Here is a 20,537-nt window from a genome sequence, read left to right on the forward strand (position 1 = left end):
CTGAGACAACACTGGGGCTGTGCTTGATCGCTTACCCCCTCAGGCAGTTATGACCCATTAGAATCACAAAACCTGACAAATTCTGCTAATTTGGGTCATTTCTGTATTTTCTTTTTCCTCCCTTATTATAGTAATCAACACAAGTCTACCCAAGGGACGCAGAACTTAAAATTTACCGCATTGCACAGACGTGGGTATGGCTGCTGCCATTGTGTGTGGACATGGACACGACTGAACTGGCCAGGGTGTCAGTTTGTCTCTGCTGGCCTTCTGCTCCTCTATCTCGTTGCTGCCTCGGGCCCCAGGGTGCTCTTATCTCTCAAACAAACAGCTGCCGTGCTGCAGCCTCGCTCGCAGCTCTCATCTATCTGCCTGACATGTGCTTCCTTGCTCTCGCCTGCTAGACACGACCGATGATATTGAGCTGTGTCGACGGCGCTCCTCCATTCATGCCAGATGAATCAATCACTCCCGCACACTCCGCGGCCCTGTTTAGTGCCGACAGAGTCTTTTCCACTTCAATCAATGCTGGGGCTTTAGGAAGGGGTTAGTGCTTTTCCTACTATTTATTAGGAAAAGAATAGCTCCCTCAAAGTAGCTCTGCCAGGCACCTTGGCTGAGTGATATACAGCAATGAACAATGACAAATGTTTGTCAGTTCCCTAGAATGACATTTCTGTTTCGTTTATTCAAGCCCAACAGGGATATACAGTCTGAATTTGTTGATATGGGTATGGGACTATACTGTACATGGGTAGTAGAAAAGTTCTTCACTATTAGCAGATCTTCACAGATGCTGTTGAATTTACTTGAATAATTAAAAAGGAGCAGAAATAATTCATATAAAATCAAACATAGTATGTTCAGAGATAAAAAATGTAGTTGTATAGCAAGTAGGCAGCCTGGATATAGAGAAGCAGTAGCAAAATAGTGAGACAACGTGAGGCAAGACGAAAAAGGAGGAGGAGGAGGCCGGGCTGACTCTTCTAACGTAATGAGGAAAACTAAAGCTCACACTTCAACCAACCATATAAATATGAAATAAGGACTTTAATGCAGCTTAGCGATTTCATCGATTAAGAAAATATAATTCAAGATTGAAAATAAGGTCCTTTAGAAGAGGGTTAAAGCACAAAATCTGAGTTTAGTATTACAACACGAAGCAGAAGCATTAAAAAATTCCCAAAGAATAGAAAGAAAAAGCTTTAAAAGACAACATATAAGTCCAACATATTTTCTTACATCACTTACATGAAGTTAACAGTTCATTTCAGTTCATCAAGTTGCTTTCAAGCTCCACAACACTTTCTATCAGCTGATGAAGTCACTCATCAGGATTGTCCTGTGTTTGGATGATGAGCAGAGGGTTTCTGCGAGGACTCAGCTCTAACAAAGTCCCACTGCTGCTCCTCCCAGATGCTGCTTCATTCTTTGCTTGAGCGCTGCTCAGCTGTGAACAGTCTCTTCCTCCTTTGTAGCTGGAGTCTGGAGAGATTCTCAGCTCCTCTGACATCCGCTCCCCCATCTCCTGGATCAGCTGTCTGGTGCTTTCTGACGCTGAAGGGAGGGCGCCCACTTTCCTCTCCGCTGAGAAGTGTGCGCTCGTTGGTTCCTGGGGGATGGGAGAGGCAGTGGAGGTGGGTTGGGGCTGGAGAGGGTTGTCCTTAGACGTCTCTCCTCCTCCTCCCTTGTTGGATTCGGTGCAGCTTTGCCCTTCAGCTTCAGATTCCTCGCTCTCATCAGACGAGCCACTGCTGCTGCAGCTGCTGTCACCGCGGGATATCGCAGCGTTCTTGGAAGCTCCCTGCTCTTCGTCGTCGTCTTCTTCTTCTTCTTCTTCCTCCGCCACCAATGTCGCTGCCTCCTCCAGCTCTTCGAGCTCCAGCTCCAAGTCTTTTTTCTGCAGAGAGGCTTTTTGTAACAGTGCGGCAAAGGCTGTTAACTTCTTGGACCTGTGAGGATGAAGAGGGGGCAATGGGGACAATTTAGGAAAGCTAACTGTTCTTAATAAAACTGGTGTATGACTACACAGAGAGGAAAAAAAAGAGACATCCAACTACAACTTCATCAGTGGTACTTAGGAAGAGTGAGGCACAACGACTGACTGATCGACTGGCTCTGCGTACTAAAGACATAGCCACAGGATAACCATCTACAAATCTAATACCCATTAACCAAATCCCATTCTCATCTGAATGCTAAGTAGACTACGATTTGCCGGGGCGCGGGGGGCTCAATGAAATATGGAAATATGGATGTTTAATAATGTAGGAAGAGGAGTGCTGCTGATACACAGGGCTTGGGCTCTTTTCCTCCCCCCACTACTGCTCTCACTGCGAGAGGTGATAAGAAACTGAGAGGGATTACAGAGAGAGGCACACCCCTCCTCCTCCTCCTCCTCCACCTCGGTCTGCACATGCAAACACACAAACACACGCACGCACACACACAAACACACGCTTTCACCTCCACATTCTGAGAGGCTAAGCCAACAGTTAGAGGCTGCAGTGCAGTGCAGTGCAAGAGGAGATGTGACGGTGATTGCTAACAACCAGACAATGCTTGTGGAGGCTGAAACCAAGCAGAGGCACCTTTCACACTGGACAAGATGTGATTTTAATGTTTTTAAGAATGCATTTGTGCTCTTTTTGAATTGTATCAGCCTGAAAAAAAACATTTTTCAGCCAGACAGAAGCCAGAGAGAATTTGAATTGAATTTTAAACTGGATATCTTACCCAACAAACAGGCAGCAGTGGGCACTAATAGAACTAACAGGCACACTGAAAGGTCAAATCCTGCAGAAGAGAAGCAGGGTAACCCTAAATGGCCAAAGAAACTACAGCTGTGCAGTCTGACTGTCTATACAGTCAATAAAAGTCTGGACAGAGAATGGCTCCAAGCTGCAGCCCCACAGCTACATGTACCCAAAGATTAAGATTAAGAGGATGCCCTGATAAAGCAGTACATTGAACAATGTTGCCGCCCTGTTGCCTCAGTTATATAGTTGTGTCACCACAGAAGACACAAAAGACTCCTTGAAGAGAGAGGTGTTTTATTACTGATGAATGTCCTCCTACAAGGCTCCATTTGTGTAAAGACATCACATTGTTGGGAAGCCCCTGTCTGCACATTATTCATACTGGGAATGCCTGCCATGCTGCCAAAAACTTAAGTGGTTGCTATTCGTCCCTCAGTGTGGTTAGGGCGTGTGTGTTGCCCCCATTGCCATGGTGATTACAAGCTGACCTCTGTGGGTCACTGCAATTCAGAATATGTCCATTCAGGGTGGGATAAAATGTACGAGCTGTGCTGTTGTGTGTGTTTATGCATGGGGGGGGTATATATATGTGTGGAGAGGCTACTCTTCCACTGCCATTCACACTTTCACACTCGGCTCCTGTTGGCCTCTCTGGCCCAATTAACCCACTGCTAAGCACCAGGATGGCTCCTCATTACTGTGCAGTCCTAATGAGCTCCCTATTCTGGTGAGTTGTTTTGTTTATGGAAGCAGGATGTAGAGGCTATATATTCATTTAAGATCTCAGAAGGGTCTGTGTAAACAGATCTTATAGGTGTGATATATCATCCGGATGCACATTCTTCTCTGTACACTGAGGAAAAAAATAAATAAACAAACTGGGTTTGGGGCTGAATGCCCTCTCTCACATGCACCTTAATCTAAAATTGTTTTGGCAGTTTACTCTGTCAGAATGTGGCAGAATTTGAAAACAGTAGCTGAAGTCCATTTTCCGGATAAGATGCTTGGGCAACTTGCCAGCTCCTCAGAACCTAGCAAGATATCTAGAAAAATCTTCCGCCTTGGTTTCGGGCGGGAGTTGTGAGTGTGGCTGAAATTAACAACATTCACAAGCTATAAAATCTGTCAATCCTATCAAATAAAACCCACAAGACAAAAAAAGAAACAATACGTACACTGTGAGGAGGAAATTCTCAAATTGATTGCTTCCTGCATTCAATATCATAATAATATTAAATATGGTATTCTGTATTTTCTCTACTGTCAACAAATCACATGAGGAGACCAAAACCAACAATGAATTGATCCTACCAACTCCTACTAAGTATTGTCTGTGTCCCAAAAGCCTGATAAATCTTATTCCTCTGTGGCACTGTTGCACTGGGTGACATGTTCCTTCATTGATACAGATCCCAGCTGTTGTGGAAATTAATTAGCCTTTTTTAAGAGTGAAAATATCTATATTTGTGTCTTATAGTATTATAAACTGCTGTGCAGTGTTTTGGCATCTGACAAGTCTTCAGATTCGCTGATACAGTATGTTACGAAAGCTGGACTTCCTCGATTGTATGTCATGTTTCACCAGTACCTGAAACAACAAATCCCCACAAATGCAGCCCCATCCATTGTTTTAACACAGGGATGATAAAGGTCTGAATGCTTGTGCTTTGAGCTAAACACTTCTGACAGCAAGAAGGTAGAAGGTTTAGGATATTCACCATTTTAGTTTAGTGTGTTAGCATGTGGGTAATTGTCACTAAACGCAAAGTAAAGCTGAGGCTAATGGGAATGTCATTAATTTTGCAGTATATGGTTGTAGAGGAAAGTTGCAAACAAATTCAAATTTTGACGTGATGAAAAAAGTTAGGGGATCAAAAATAGCTATTACAATTTATCCTTAGGGGAGCATGAATTTCTGTATTTCCAGTATATCCATTTGTAAAGTCATTTCACTTAAAACCTCAAATGCCAACCTCATGGTTGCACTCAATGAAAAATCAGGGGAAAATCAAAGTCATTAGGATTCATCCTCTGGGCACCATGAATATCTGCACCAAATTTCATAGCAATGGTTGTTAAAATATTTCAGTCTAAACCAAAATTGTGGACCGACTGACCACCATTGCCATCCCTACTCTGTGGAAAGGAGTATGAACGACGCCTGTGTGGGAGAGGCTCATTTTTCAGTTTAAAAAAGAAAAAGAAAAAAAAAAGATGAGTACTGGAGAAACGTTGTCCCATGTGAGAAATGCTTAATCTCCATAAACAATTAGTTTATGTGTCAACACATAAATTGTCTCAAGAGGTGACTTATGTGTGAACAACCAAAACCATTGCATTTTTTGGATTATTGAGGCCAGCAATTTTGTGGATTCCATGTGTGAATGTCTCTAAAGCTAAGATTCAAGGTTGTCCTACACAACTTGAACAATGACAAATAGCTTTTTCAAACAATGGCTACAGGATATCAAGACATTAATGTAACCTCAACTGGTGATGATGAGTGTGTGCAGGCTGTATGTAGCCTGTTTAGGTCCCAGGCTTTATAAAATCCATGTGAAAGCTTCCTGTAGCGAGGCTGGGGCAGAAGAGCCTCCTGCAGCACAGCCACTTCAAAGACTGCCCGTATTCTCTTTCCCCCGTGGGAAGTCATTATTGAGTTAGCATTGGAAAGGCGCGCTTGTTTTCTCTCCCCTCCCTTGCTCTGTGGTAGGAGAAGCTCGGCCTGCGGTGAACACAAAGGCTCTGTCCAGGAGGGGGAGGGATAATGTTGTACACAATCCAGTCATTACTACACTGTTGTGGCTTGCCTTCATTAAACTGAGGAGGGGTGGCTTTTTCAAGGTTGGAAAACTTCTGGCGAGACAACGATGCCTCCATCTGCCAGAGTCTTTAGATGAAAATGGGAAGAGCGAGTGTGTGTGTGTGTGTGTGTGTGTGTGTGTGTGTGTGTGTGTGGTGTCTGTCAGTGAAAGAGCCGAGTTAAATTACAATCTGACATTTCTTTCTTCAGGCTCATGTTCGCTGAAAGAGCAACTCATTCAGCATGTCTCTGCTCTTGAAAACATTTCAGATAAAGCTTGTCTTCAGATAAATAAATCTGTGTAATACGAGCACCAGATTTCCTCAGTGTATCTCGCAAAATGCATCATTCACTAGCTGAGGGGGATAAAAGCTGACACTGGAGATGTGATCTGTCAGTGTGACTGAATACTGGGATGGTCAGATGCACTGGATGCCACTCCGATTCCAGAAATGAGAAATACAGATGTATTTATTCTACGAGCAAATGTTAGATGTTATACTTATTGCTGCCAAAGAAAAGAGTTACTGTACTGTAGAAACACTGATATACAGTTTATACAACTGTGGCAAAAATATTTGCTGACCCATTTTGAAGGAAAACTTTTTGTACTACCTAGATCTTATTATTGTAGGTTTGGCTGATATTCCTATCAGGTATGATAAGACTTTACTCAAAAACTTAATTGCTGAGATCTAAGGGCACAGTGGTTTCATTACAGACCATTCCACTGTTGCTGAAATCAAAGTTTTACACTGCTTATTTGTGAGAGAAAATTTAAGCTATTATTCAAATTGTTAGCCAATGCTCTCATTTATAGTTTTACTTCAAAATTAGCAATTTAGATGATCGGGCTAAACTAGTGGTTTGTCTAACAGCTTGTGTTCCTGCTGGACTCCGTTGTGGGGGATGTTACCATGTGTCCAGAACTAAGCTATTACCATGGTGAGGAAAATGTAGAAAGAATTTCCAAATATACAAGGATAACACTCAGTTCGTCTGAGAATCTACATTTTCCTTAAAGGCTTTTAAAATAAGTCAGAATGTAATAGTATTCTACTACTCTCGTTTTGTTGTATTTCCCACTTCTTCATTTAAGTTTAAAAGTCGAGCTCAAATTTTCATCTACATACTGTATTTCCAATATTGCAGGCACTGGGTTGGTCTTTGCTCGACAAAGTCAAAGCCCCGAGGCTTGGATTTGAAAGTTCTGTTTTTTTTTTCCCACTGCAGATTAAAAAGTTAAAATTTTCAGGTCTGAGTTACACTCTACTGTTGGGATTGTGGCAAATTTACTACAAACTACTGTATGTTCATCTCTTTACTGTCTACTTTTACTGTCTCCTCTCTCACCTTTTGATTTATGAAATCCCTTAGAAATTAAAAGTCTTGAAATTGTATTAGTAATTTTTTCAGTCTATCTGCTTTATATTCAGCTGTTACTATTTTTTGTTTATCTCTCTAAAAATGTTATAGGCAGTGGATTAACAGGTCTTCATCAAAATGCACAGGCCTGTGTGGCTGCAAAGACAGAAAAAATCCCTACAGTATAATCAACTAATGACTGAAGTGGACACTCGAAAAGTGGATAGAGGAACTTATGCAACCATAGTGTGTAAGTCTGTGGTTAAGATGAGCCTGTGTACTCAAGACAAAAAGCTGGAGTGGCGTCATGCTGAGAGGAAATCTGTACTACTTATCCCTGTTTGCTGGGAGACATTTGTGTCTTTGTTCTCCCCAGCGGGGCCTCTAGGATCTCCTTCAGTGCTGAGGCTAACATCAGATAGAGCAGCTCCATTATCTCTTTCAAAGCCTTCAGGATGGGTGTTTGACAGTCGAGTAACGCTGCCTGGTGGTTCCAGGGAAGTCCTTTCTAGCAAACATCTGGGTGTCACATCAGCTGTGTGGCTGGGAGTGGGGCAGAAAACCCGCCAGGCTTGGCTAGAGCACAATTCCCCATTTCCATCCAAAAGGGTAACACCACGCCATCCTGTACAAGTGCACTTTCAAGGCATTTTACCGCCGGTCTTAACTGACACATTGTTGCCATGCTTAAGCTTGTTGCCCTGAAACGCTCCCAGTTGTTGGAGCTCCAGATGCTTTTCCCTGCGGGTGAGCTGCTGACAACTCTCCCCAATGGCATTGTCCTGCACATAATGCAGAGGAATGATGACGAGAAGAAGAGAGACTATGCAGAAACCTTGAGGGCTGCTTCATATTCCAAAAATAAAGGAAAAAAGAATGTCTACAACTTCATTTTTAGAAGTTTCTTTTGTAGCTTTCATGGGGTGCTGTGCACACTTTTTTTTTTTTTTTTTTTTAACTGCACTCCCTTTCTTCTTTCTTCTTCTTTCTACATTTTATAGACAAATCACAAATTTGTTCCCTAAAAGAAAAAAGAAAACACAGAGAGATATTTTTTCCCTTTACACTAATGACTTCATATGGAAACATGACTCTTAACCTCAGTTCCCTCCTCTCAGACTAACCCTGGAGCACGTCACTTGTATGCTGCCATGTTTTTTTCTGCTAGAATGTAATTGACCCAATTAATAAGGGTGGATGGGGGGTTGTGAGTGAACCGGCACTGAAAAAGGAAGTTGTAGCCCTTCTGATTTTCCAAGGTACTGTAACACAGCACTAGGCTTATAAGCTTTGTCTGTGCTGGCTGCCATGAATCTACATTGGCCTCTCTCCAAGCTTTTTGATAAAGGGAGGGAAGACAAAGAGAGAGAAAGTGAGGCAACTCGCTTTTTTCTCTGCAGTCCAGCGGCTCTGCAGGGGCTTTGGCATCTGAGGACCTTCAAAAGCATACACTGAGGCTAATGGACTGGAGAGGCTGCTGTTCCCTTTGGAATAATACTCTCTGCTAACAATTCTGAGATAATTAGGATTGGAGGGGTATGCGAGGGCCAGGTTAAAACAGTTTCCACAAAGGAAGTTAGTGTTCAATTCTGGAGCGATGACCACCACAGTGAAAAAACACATCGAGTTCCACATCGGTGAGACAATGTGAGGTGCAATTTGCTTTGAGACTGCACCCTTTATTTCAATGCACAGGGTTCTCCTCTGGCTCTATGTATGAGAGCAAAAGGGGAGCGCCTGCCCTGTGGCTTAAATCACACTGAAGTCTTTACGAGGTTGTAAATTTGAGACCGATGTCTCGGCAGTCAGAGGAACTTTAGTACTAGAAAATGCATGTGGGATATTGAGGAGCTTAAATAAATCAACCCCCTAGCCAGCAAACATCCATTAATCGCTGTGTCCATCATGCGCAGCTGATCGCGCCTTTTTGCTGGCTGCAGGGAGTGACAAGATACAGGGACTGCATCAGGGGTATAGATTACATCTTATTTTACCAGCCGGTTCCCAGAGACGACTCACTTAGCGGAGGATGACAAATCCTGCACAGGGGAATATCTCACACTGAGGAAAACAATACTTACACGATCTATCATCAAACCTGTCAGGTGACACAAAAGGGCTGCCTTAACAAATCTTGGAGGTCGGTCTGTGGAAACCAATCGTTCCAAACCTCTGAGACAGGCTTAGCTCTCCTGTTCTGCTTTGCATTTTGACTGCAGGCTCCTTTTAATATTATACTCCAAACATTGGAACATAAACCACAAGTAAAGACTGTATGGAATTTCTATTGAGCCAGAATACTGAAACAACAAAAAGCAATACAAGTTTGGTTGCTCTCTCAAGTCGCTGGCGGTGATAGGAGTGGTGTTATGTCTAAATGTCTTTTACAGAAACCTGACAGTTTAAATGAGGGGATAAAAACACTAAACTTCATTTCCTTTATCGGCAGGAAACAAGTCTAGGTCAAAACCTTGTATATGGCTGTACGCTCTTTATCTGTTTGCTTTTCTCCTATTCTCTGTGCTCACATATACAGTAATATAATACAGCTGAATTCCCAATAAAGCTGTTCTCACTTACATGTTTTTCTGTTCCTGTTGTCAGACAACGGAACAAGTATGAAATAGTGACTGAATCGCGGCCCATTAAGACTACATGTTAACCAGCAGTCACTTCCAAGCCATTTCCAAGCTGCTGCTCTGCACTGCTGAAATCCAGATTTTACAACCGTGATGTCGTCTGACAAAACCACCATAAACATAAGTTAAAGGCAACGGCTGTATTTACATGTAAAATTATCACTCAGAGAGAAAGTTGGACGCTTGTTCAAGTCCTTGTCAGCTACCATAACGTAAACTGAATGAGATGCATAGAGAGGTGTTGTGGAGGGAAAGACCTTGCGCTTGCAGGGCGATACTGGCGACTCTCTTCTACGTAAAGTAGCTAAGGTTTGTCCAAAAAGTCACTAGATTTGTTGCTGAGTGCTTCTGTGAAAAAAGTCACTAAAAGGGGCCAGAAAAGTCTGTAACTCTAGTGACAAAGGCGCCAAGTGGGCAAAACTGCCTGTAAACGCCCCCCTGATGACGCAATAGAAACTGTTTGCACCAATTCATTTTGAATTGTTGGCCGACCAGTGGTGTAACATCAGCAATCTGTCATGTGGCATTTGGGTGACCAATGGTTTCACTTCATCAGCCAGTCAGTCAGTCATTCAACCAGTGACATTCACATTTATGGGTCTGGCCCTGCGTTGTGGTCCAGCCAAAAAAGACACAAAAGGGGAAATGTAACAATTAAATCACAGGTCAGTGCTACGGGAGCACGGGTTTATCCATTTAATGGTCGATGCAGGGCGTAGTAGGAGTCAGCATGCTAGGTCAAGCTGACATTTAGTTCCAATGTACTGCAAAGGAAAAGAGAGGAGAAGCAAGGAGGAGAAGCATTGCTCCAGTGCCCCTCAGCCAAGAGGAAAGTTGTTGAGTTTTTCAGTGACAGAGCTTCAGCAGCTCCATGTGCTTATGGAGCAAGATAGAGGGTGTGTGTCGTCTCTGTGGTCACTGTCTTGAAGAGAAAAGAGATCACACCAACTCTAAACAGCTGCTGATTTCTTGTACACATTGAGATACCAATATTCACGGCATTTTTAAAAGCAGAATTCAAGACTTCTGCTGGAAAAATGCAGAAATGAGAATGTGAGGAGAGGGGAGAAATCAGCACTGAATCCCTGCAGACCTTTTTATCGTGTCTGCATCTGGGCGCTGAGCCTACAACATCAGGCACACATTTTTCAACTGGGCTTTTTCCAGACAAGCACACCACTTGGCTGAACCCTGGCCAAGAGTAAAACAGAGCTCATTACTGAGTAATGTGCTCGCAGGCTCACATTTGAAATGTGTAAGTAATTGTAAAATATGTGCTAGGAAGAGGAGAGAGCCATCAAACCTATATCATTTGGGGAAAAAGTGCAGATTTTGCATTATTGGCTTGAAGTGCTAGTGGAAGGTTACACGCACAGAGGATATGAGAGGCCCCAGCACACACACGTGCACTCTTAAAAGTTTCATATGAAGTGAATCTGCTGAGTGCAGCTGGATCTTTTGAGACTCAGTGATGGTACTTTTGACACATGATAATGGAGACAAGGGAAACTGCATCTATTGCTGGCTTGGTCATTCAATTGACCCTGCTGTGAAAAATGAATCGCCTAATCCCTTCTTTAAAGCACTGATGCATCATGGGCGCTGACTGGCACTTCCCTTGGCTGTGAAGGTAATTCTCTCTACACTGAAGGTCTCTGAGGCATGTGCACATGGATTTATGTGTGTGTTGGTGAACTTACCTGACCTTCTGGATCCAGATGCAGTAGTCTGTCACGTACAGATCATTCAGTATGTAGGCTGGGTCGTTCTCTCTGAAGACTTTGTGAATATCCAGCAGGCATTTGAGGACACAGGCTTTCCCTGGGCACAGAAACACACCGTGGCAGGCAAATGGAAAAACAGTGTTATTCTCGCTCAGTATTAAGGATGACAATATACTCCAGCTGCTGGCAGACACAGCATGAATCTAAAGGCTTGCAGTCATTGTTCCATACATAAAAGCCAAGGTACAGGATCAGAGGAAAATCCCAGTGAGCTGCAGAGTAATTTGATCCATACGGTTTAAGAAGAGTTCCTGGTTAAGAAATGGTTCATCTGAGACAAAAGAGCCTATTTTTGGCATTCAATCTGTCAATTTAATGGTGGTTCTGTTCTGACTTTCTGTCAAAAATGTGTTTGACTTCATCTGTCAAAAAATAGCACTGAATGTTTTCGATGATTTTCCACTTGACATCATTCTAGTCTGTCCATTCAGCTATTGTGCAGCATCATAATAGTCCTAATCTGAATAATTTTTTCTTGTGATCTGACAAACATGAAGGGCTGATTTACACATTTTAAAAGACACCAATAATTCATTACAGCAAGGTAATGAAGGTTATTCCAATGGTGCATGGCACCATGGACAACACAGGTCACTCAAATACACAGTTTGAAGCTTTAAAAACACCTTTATTTTTGTCTAGCGGTCGCGAAAAAGACTTTCTAAAAATACTGTCTGGTCTTAAATAAGGAGTATCATTTTGATAAAGTTATTCTTAAAACTGTATGTGAATCTTGTGTATTTGTCTCTGTCAGAAGCTTTCTAGCATGAACTTTTACTACACCCCCCAAGTGACATTACATTGAACACTTTTGCAGTCTTGGATTTGCCACCCCATCTGTTTTACAGCTTAAGCCTTTTAACCATCTGCGTATGTTTGATTTTGTCACTTTTCTAGTGTGAACACACTACAGCTGCATAGAATTAGTATGCTATATGAATGGTATGGAAAAAGCTTCTGTGTTGAGAACTGCTGTTTGAATCAGCCTTTGTAATACAGAGACAAATGTGATACTACTGGTCTTATGCTTGATGCTTTGATATATGAAAATCAGGAGACAAAAATAAGGCTATGGCTGCACTAATGACCCGTGATACTGTAACGCCAAGAATTACAGCCTAGAAAATAAAACAGTTTGAGAGATAACATTGTTGCCCCACCCTCTGGTTGAATGCAAATGTCTCTTGCCAAAGGACGCGTGTTTGTGAGTTTTAAAAAACTCAATTTTTGATGCTTTCAGCACCATAAACAAAATTCCATTCCCCTTCATGGAACTACGGTGGAGGCAGCAGAAATTGAGATGAATATCTCAAAACCGCTGCATAATTAAAACATAACTATATGCAGATATAGATACTAATTACAAGTGAGTAAGGAAATAGGAGAACTGACTTAGGTGAACTGATGCCTAAACAAATAATCAATTAAACAAACAGCACAGATACAACTTTGTGGTTTGTTTGCAGCTAACAAAAACATGCAATGCTTCATCCGGTAATAAATATGTTTTTTGATTAAAAATAAAAATTTTATGAAATTTAATTTGATGGATAAAAATGGTGTACACTTTAATTACAGCTTTAAGTTACTGAAGTTCATCTAATTATGTAAACACATTTGTATCATAATAATAATAATAATAATAATAATAATAATAATAATAATAAAATATTATTATTATTATTAATATAACACGCAAATGAACTAAACTCATTTGTTGTATACTTGAGATCCTTCTTTTATTCCATTTCAACTGTGCCTGAAGTTAATGTGGATTTTGTGTCGACAGGATACTACGTGGTACATGCATTCAGCATGTGATTCAGTATGTAATTAATTACATTAAGGTTTGAGCTTGATCTTAATTTAAATAAATCCTCTACCAGCCAAAGTAACAATGAAACATGTTTATCTACTAAATGATGGGAGATTTTAAGTGTGATGACATGGTTTATGGTGCTCACCTGCACTTTGGCAATGTGTTTTGAAATCATTTAAGCGCGCATTCAATACCACACATGCATCACACACGCAGAACTACACAGAATCTCCATTTGTTATTCTGACAAATGACTTTTCCCTAAAGTATACAACAGGCCAAACTGTCACAGAACTTCTCCCTCAAACCAGACATATAAATAGCCTTATTTATATAGCTCTTCTCCACCTACACAGAGCTGGTTGGCATTGTCCAGAGACATTCCAGTCCCATCAAAACAAACAGTACACTTGCAGTGAGAAACAAACATTTGGTTCTCATTTAGGCATGGCATCATATGCAGGGAACTCTGCCCTCAAATTCAGGACTAGGATCATATGAGGGAAAAAAAAAAACAACCACCAAAAGCAAAAACCACACTTGCTTCCAAGATTTGATTTCTTTTTCACAGGGAAGATTTGAGAGTTGTTTGTAGAAAATTAGAGGAAAGGTTGCTGTAGCTGCACCAGTTCACTCTTTTGATTCTTGGTGAGACGCTTATGACAAGTGAGAAACGTGTGTTAATTAGGCAAGAGCAGTTGATCCAATGAGTGGGAAACAATGTGCTTTCCAAATGTACAACAGTATGTCCTCCACAGCTGCTGAACAAGCAGGCTTGCATATGTGCAGTGGTAGGTGTGAGGGGCTCCAAAACAAAGGCTGCTGTGTTTTCTGGAAGAAAATGTATTGATTCCAAAAACTGCAGAGGCAGCAAAGTGAAAATGACCAATTGTACTTTTTTCTCATTCCATGCTTTATTTCCAACACAATTAGATAGTTTCACCCAAAATATCAGACACTTTCCCTTGCTGTAAAGTTTTCACTTTTATTTTGATTTTGGGAAGTTCGCATTTCCATATGAACTGAGAGATTATTTTAGTCAAATCTTCCCAGTACTTCGGTGGAGGGGACAAAAGTAACTTCAAACTGTGAAAAATGTATTGTAAGTAGAACATTCGTTTTAATAATTGAAATCCTGGCTAATGGGGAATTGGGTATGCTGTACCCTTTATCAATATCTCTTTGAATAGTGCTAAGTATTTTAATAGAACTCTTCCTCAGTCTTTTTAAAAAAAAAAAAGAAATATACTACATATGTATTTGAAGATATTTAAATTGAGAAACTGTAGGAATATTCTTGTTCATTGCATCACTCTGACATGGATTTAATTATAACAAAACAATTTTTGTCCAGTTGATTGTGTAACTTGAATAGGAGCTAAACATTTTGAAAATTTTAGAATACCAGGGAGGGCCTGCTGGACCTTGGTCAAAAATAATAGTACATCATCTGCGAAAAGAGAAATGTGATGATGAGTGGAACATATGCCTACTGGTTTTTAATGATCAAACACTGCCTTATTGGCTGGAGTAGTGGTTCCATTGATAAAACTAGAAAGGCACCCGGAGGAGCGCACATTCCGCCAAGGCCAAATACTGACGAAAATGTCAAAAAAATGCCCTATTTCGCAATGTTGTGGAAAGTGATAAAAAAAATTCCTGGATCCGCTCCTTTAACCTGATCTGAACCAAAATGTAATGGGTTCTTCCCTGTCCCTCCACCAAGTTTAGTGCAAATCGGTTCAGTAATTTTTGTGTAATTCTGCTGAAAAATACACAAACAAACAGACATGGGTGAAAACATAACCTCCTTGGCAGAGGTAATAAATAACATAAGGGATAAGGGATCTCACTAATTAGATCTTTCTCAAGTTTCTTTAACTCAAACGAACATTTCTCAGTTTTTTTTTTAAGGAGTATTATATTCTCTCTTCTCATTTTCAGTTTTCTGAGAGCAAAAGCAAAGGCAGCTTTCAGGAGGCAGGAAAAACAGCAGAAGAGTTCTGAATTTGTTTGATTCTGCCACTAGTGATGAGCTGCTGAAAGGCAGGAGAGGCAAATCTACATCCAGATCTAATGTGAAAGGGTAGTTCAGCCATTACAGCATTGCCCACTGACATCACAGTCTTGCTCACTGCAGTTTTACTGTCTAGTTCAAATGAATGCATTCAATATTAGCACAGTCTTTCAGTCTCTCCCTTTCATTCATTCCTTTTTCCTGTCACACATGCACACACACACAATCCATGCATCTCATCCAATAAAAGATAATCAGCACCCTGAACCTAAAGTGTTGACACCCTGGGCTGATTGTAAAATTTCATTACTCTGCCTTGATTTTCTGTAACTAGGTCAGAGTGCTTATTTGAGCTAAAATTTGACTTCCCCAACTCTCCCAGAATCCCAGAATAAATTCCAAGACCAGTGCAAAATTTCCCTGTATGAATGACGGCAGAGATGCATGGTGGGTGGATCGTTAACAGAGGAGCACCTCTGAAACTTGTTGTCTTGTCATGTCTCATCAGTTCAATAATGACAGCAACATGACCCTGAGGTTCTCCCTGCCACTTCTTACCCGCAGGCCCGTCAGGCTTGCCGCTCTTCTGTACCTGCTCAGTAGACACTTAGGAGGCAGGTGGAGGAGCTCCTTGAGAATACTCGCCACGCTGCCAGAGGCCTGTTCAAATATTTACCCCCAGATAACATTTTCTCCAAGGCCTTAACCTGTGCGCTGTCATTAATGGGTTTGTTTTGCTAATTCCTATAATTGTTTGCTTTCACAGTCACTTAAATGAAGTGCCTCAAAAATGGGGCATGCATTTTCATTTGCCTCATCCTGACAAATTAATTAGTGTGTGAAGCAATGATGGGAGGACACAAACCCTCTGATACATTAAAGGCCAAAAAACTTTAGTGTTACAGTTCATTAAGGAAAAGCCCTATTACTCATACATCCCTAATGCTTGCACATAATAACTTTTATGAGTCAGGAGTTAACATTATGAAAAATAATAGTAATACAATTTGCTTTTTTTCCTTATACAATGAAACAAATAAACAGCCTCTTATCTTATTGGCTGTTTTTGGACAAAGAAGAGCTTGAGTATGATGTTGTATGAGCTGTCAGGAAACACTGGAACAATTTTTCGCTTGAGATGATCATGAAAAATCTCATTATGACAGGAGAAGCATTTCTGAGGTATGAGAAAGAAGTTGAGGGAAAGAGTGAGTCAAACTGCTGTTTCCCTGGCTCTCCTGATCAACTCGTCTTCCCACTTAATGATGCGAAGAAATGCTAATCTGGATCTTAAGAGGCCTTTAATTTGCTGTCGTTTACCAGCATTGAAATCATCACAAACTGGATAATCTTAGCCCTCACATATCCTGAGTGTTTACACTGCAGAGTTTCATCCGTCCGCAGGGGCTTTTGATTTAAAGATTACTCTGGGCTTCCACATATCATAGTCAACAGTCCGTTCTCAACAAATCCACAGTTTGCTCCCTGAGGAGGTGGGAGTCTGGCCACTCTCTTGCTTAGCTGGAGGAATATTACTTTCAAACACACACCACAGTATGCTCATGAACCACTTTCTCCAAACTCTATGTCTGTCCAGCAGTCTGTTTTTGCTAGGCAATGTACCACAAAAGCATGCTGATTTTCAGGCTGTCTCACAGTCAATCTGCATCCCACTGCTTACAGGCAGGAAGCAGACTCTGTCCGACTCCACACTCCAAAGCCTTATTTACATATAAAAACACTGCTCAGAAGAAACCAAAGGGTGGACAAAATCAATTAACTCTAATTAGCAATGATCATGTGTTCACAGTGGAGTGAAGTGAATCCACACTAAGAGGTCTGCTTTAGCTGAGGCTAAACACCACAAAGCCCAAATAGACTACAAATGCATGAACATGTGGCAGACAATATGGGGTCACAACCAGTCTGCAGAGGTGAAAGGTCACTGTGTGTTTATGAGCTTCTGTCTGTGTGGGTTGCTGGCACCCACACTCACCTGACTTGAAAATCTTAGTTGTGTCACGAACAGCCGCAGAGACCAAATCAAAGTGTCTGTAGAGTGGGTAGCACAAAACCCGCCGTCCAAATGAAACGATGACCTCTTGCAAGGAGCTGTATGTCTGCAAAAGAGAGAACACGACACTCAGAAAGCTATCCAGCACAAAACCAGACCGCGTGATTTTTTCAAGGAGACAAAGAATTGAAGAGAAACACGAAGATACAAGTTGAAGTCTGGCTCCCATTGGATTGCATTGCAGTCACTGTAGCTCTAATTACTCCTAACAACTCCTCAATTATAGAGCTGGCAAAATAGGGGCTCACAACTCTTGAACACCTCTGCAGCCCTGGCCAGTTAATTGCCGCTTCTCTTTAATCACTGCCTTCACGCTCAGATTTTCTCTGCATTAATGGACACACAGCCTGGAGACAGAAACAGAAATTTTTATCCCTTGTTTCTTCTTTTCTTTGTGGCTTGTTAAGGATGTGTTGCGAGCTTGCGGGAGCGTGTCATCAGGGATCATGCTCTCCCTTGGGCTTGTTTAGTAGGAGTGTAAATAAGGTCTGCTGCTGCAGGGGGGGGACTCACAGTCACACCAGTGCAGTCGACTGAGGACAAGTAAACATACAGCAGATGGAAGGGGGGTGGGGGTGGGGATAAGGTGGTAGGGGGAAGGAGAATGTTAGGAATAAGCGAGGCAAGAGAGACAGACAGAGAATAAAAGAGAGATAGCACAGAGGGAGAATGGAGTGAGGAAGCAGAGCTGATATCAGCGGTGACACACAGACAGACAGGCAGTCAAAGACAGAGAGGAATCCATTGTAGAGCAGAAAGTGAAAGATAGGAGAGGAGGAGGAAGAGAAGGGGGAGGCGGGGAGCGGGCTATTGAGCGAGGTGGCCTGTCAATGGGAACTGACAGCTCTGCTGACTGACTGACAAGCAGTACAGGCCTGCCAGGCAGGTGGAGACTGATCTTTACTCCACTATCACCATAGCAGTATCTCTCAAACTGTGGTCAAGGTCTAGTAAATCAAACTCATCCAAGCTGCTTCACTGGCTTATTTATAATTACCAACAAAATGTGTCTTGGTTGATTTGATTACTGGTGGTGATCATGTGTGCACTCCCAACATCTAATTAGAACGCTCTGGGATCATATCACTCAAAAAAATAACCGGGACACGTTTATTACATCTGTATTGTAGTGTGAACTCAAATGAGTCCCTAACATTAATGAAGGATAGCCTATTCGACTGCATCATCCGTCTAGGCACATGTATGTGTTCATGCACAACTGCTATCACTGAAAGCGTGAAACAACTGACAGCAACAATGCACAACTCTCTTGCACTAAAAATAACAGAATAAAATATAATACAGGTCTTAAGACAGGCACCATGCATGGTCTATAGAAACAGAAGTTCTGTAGCCCTCCTGGACTGTTCATAAGTGTCAGTTGAGATTGAAGCTTGGTATGTGGCTATTGAAGTATTTAGATCCATCCACCATGCCTAAATGATGAACAAAAGATGATTTCTCAGAAAAAAAGTTAAAATAAGTAAAACTGGTGGCCATAACATAAATCTATAGGATCGTTACATTATCCAGGAAAGTCCCATGTTTCTATGTCAAGTAACATTGAGGATATCCTTGTTTGAGAATAATAAAAAACTGAAATGGAAATACAGAATGGGGAAATATACTTTTTGGAACCAGCAACCTCTCCCACTTTGCAACTCTATACACGTGGGGACCGCAAGAACTGTAACTGGCTGCTTGTGCTTTCTCCTAGAGATTTTTGATTGTGAAGATAAAGTTAAGATATTTGAAGAAAGACTCAGTAGTATACTCCTTTGAAGTGCCACACCACTAGCAAAAACATCTCTTCTGCTCACCACAATTGTTCCTCTGTATGACAGTGAATTAATAAAGTAATTATGGCAGCTAATCATCTAGTCGGTAATTTCCTGGAGGTGAATTTGATCAAAACAAAGGAAATGGTTTTAGAAATCAGTTTTAGACGTAGACAGAGAGAAGTCCCACTCACCACTGTCAACAATATACCCATTGAAAGAGTTAACACTTATAAATATTTAAGAAACGAAATTGATGACCAGCTGAAGTCCAATGAATGTGCTGCTGTGAAGGTAAAAAAAAATGCAAAAACGAATGTTGCTCTTACGAAAATTGAACCTTTTTAACGTTGATTGTTATGTCTTGCAACTCTTTTACAAGGCTGTCCCTCAGAGCATCCTTTTTTTGGTCCGATTTGTGTATTTGGTAACATGCGCAACCAAGAACAAGATAAGTTGCAGCGCATAATCAAGATGACAAGTAGAGTATCCGGGTGTGACCAGATGTCAGCCGCTAAATTCTGGAAAGACCTCATTCTGAGTAAGGCTAAGCGCATCCTCAAAGACCCTACTCATCCTCTAAACAACAGATTCCAACTAGGCTATCGGGGCAAAGGAAGGATTCTGCAAAGGAAAATAAGAACAACCAGTTTTAGCAAGTCTTTTGTTCCTGCAGTAATCAGACTGTTAAATGAAAAGGATAGTACCCAACAAAGGATTTGCTGGGTCTTTGGCCAGGGCTACATGTAACAGTAATTCTTTTGCAACACTTGTAATGTGCAATATATTTAACTCCATTAGTTGGTTCTAATGCTGATGCAGAGTTTGTATCACAAGGATCATGTAGTCCACTGTATATAAGTATCTATCTGTCTTTACACTTGTGTGGGTGTTTCAGTGTATGCCATAGTGGGGGTGATTGGGAATGCTCTCTGTGTGCACGGTTGCGTGAATGTGCGCATGTAGATGTGTGTGTGTGTGTGAGAGTTAGTGAGTGCATGTGTTAGGGGGAGGGCTGTATATTGTATGGCTGCATTTATATTTGTTTTTAAGATGTTTTTTAAGATGTTAAGAGGCCAAATTTCTGTCACCAGTATCCTTGCAATCAATGATTTTGTGCATCAATATACTGTTTTGTTCTCATAATACAAGGCCCTGTTCCAGGAACCAGGTTTACTGAGTAATCTGGATACATTTGCTGAGTAAAACACAAAAACTTTTCAAATCTAGACCAAAGTCTGATGTAAGAAGACATGTTCCAAGTGTCGTTTTACTAAGCAATGTTATCCAGATTACTCAGTAAACCCTCTTCTTGGAACAGACCCCAAGAATCATAATTGAGCTGTATTTATGATTATGGTATAGACTAAAGAATACAATGGTGATCTATTAATTTGATTAACAGATTAACAGTAGTTAACAGATGAAATCTTATACAGTCATCTAAAAATCAAACAATGTTAACACGAAGAAAAAAAACCTGAAGTGAATACACAGAA

The 20,537-nt window shown here is 41.3% G+C and overlaps 1 protein-coding gene across 9 annotated transcripts in view; it reads right to left on the reverse strand.

Annotated features, from left to right (window-relative positions):
• Positions 1-637: 637 nt before the first annotated feature.
• The window catches only part of shq1 (SHQ1, H/ACA ribonucleoprotein assembly factor), a 38,439-nt gene continuing 18,539 nt past the window's right edge, over positions 638-20,537 (reverse strand). For 7 of the 9 annotated variants that reach the window (XM_040159609.1, XM_040159610.1, XM_040159607.1 and 4 more), the window contains 3 exons: positions 17,183-17,306; positions 11,267-11,387; positions 638-1,952 (listed from right to left, as the gene is read on the reverse strand). In XM_040159609.1, coding sequence (XP_040015543.1) covers positions 1,325-1,952; positions 11,267-11,387; positions 17,183-17,306 — 873 coding nt within the window. In that variant the 3' untranslated portion in view covers positions 638-1,324. The remainder of the gene's footprint in view (positions 1,953-11,266; positions 11,388-17,182; positions 17,307-20,537) is intronic. The other 2 variants (XM_040159613.1, XM_040159612.1) reach the window with 1 other exon arrangement.

This window comes from Xiphias gladius, chromosome 21 (assembly GCF_016859285.1).
Source record: "Xiphias gladius isolate SHS-SW01 ecotype Sanya breed wild chromosome 21, ASM1685928v1, whole genome shotgun sequence".
Classification (NCBI taxonomy): domain Eukaryota; kingdom Metazoa; phylum Chordata; class Actinopteri; order Istiophoriformes; family Xiphiidae; genus Xiphias; species Xiphias gladius.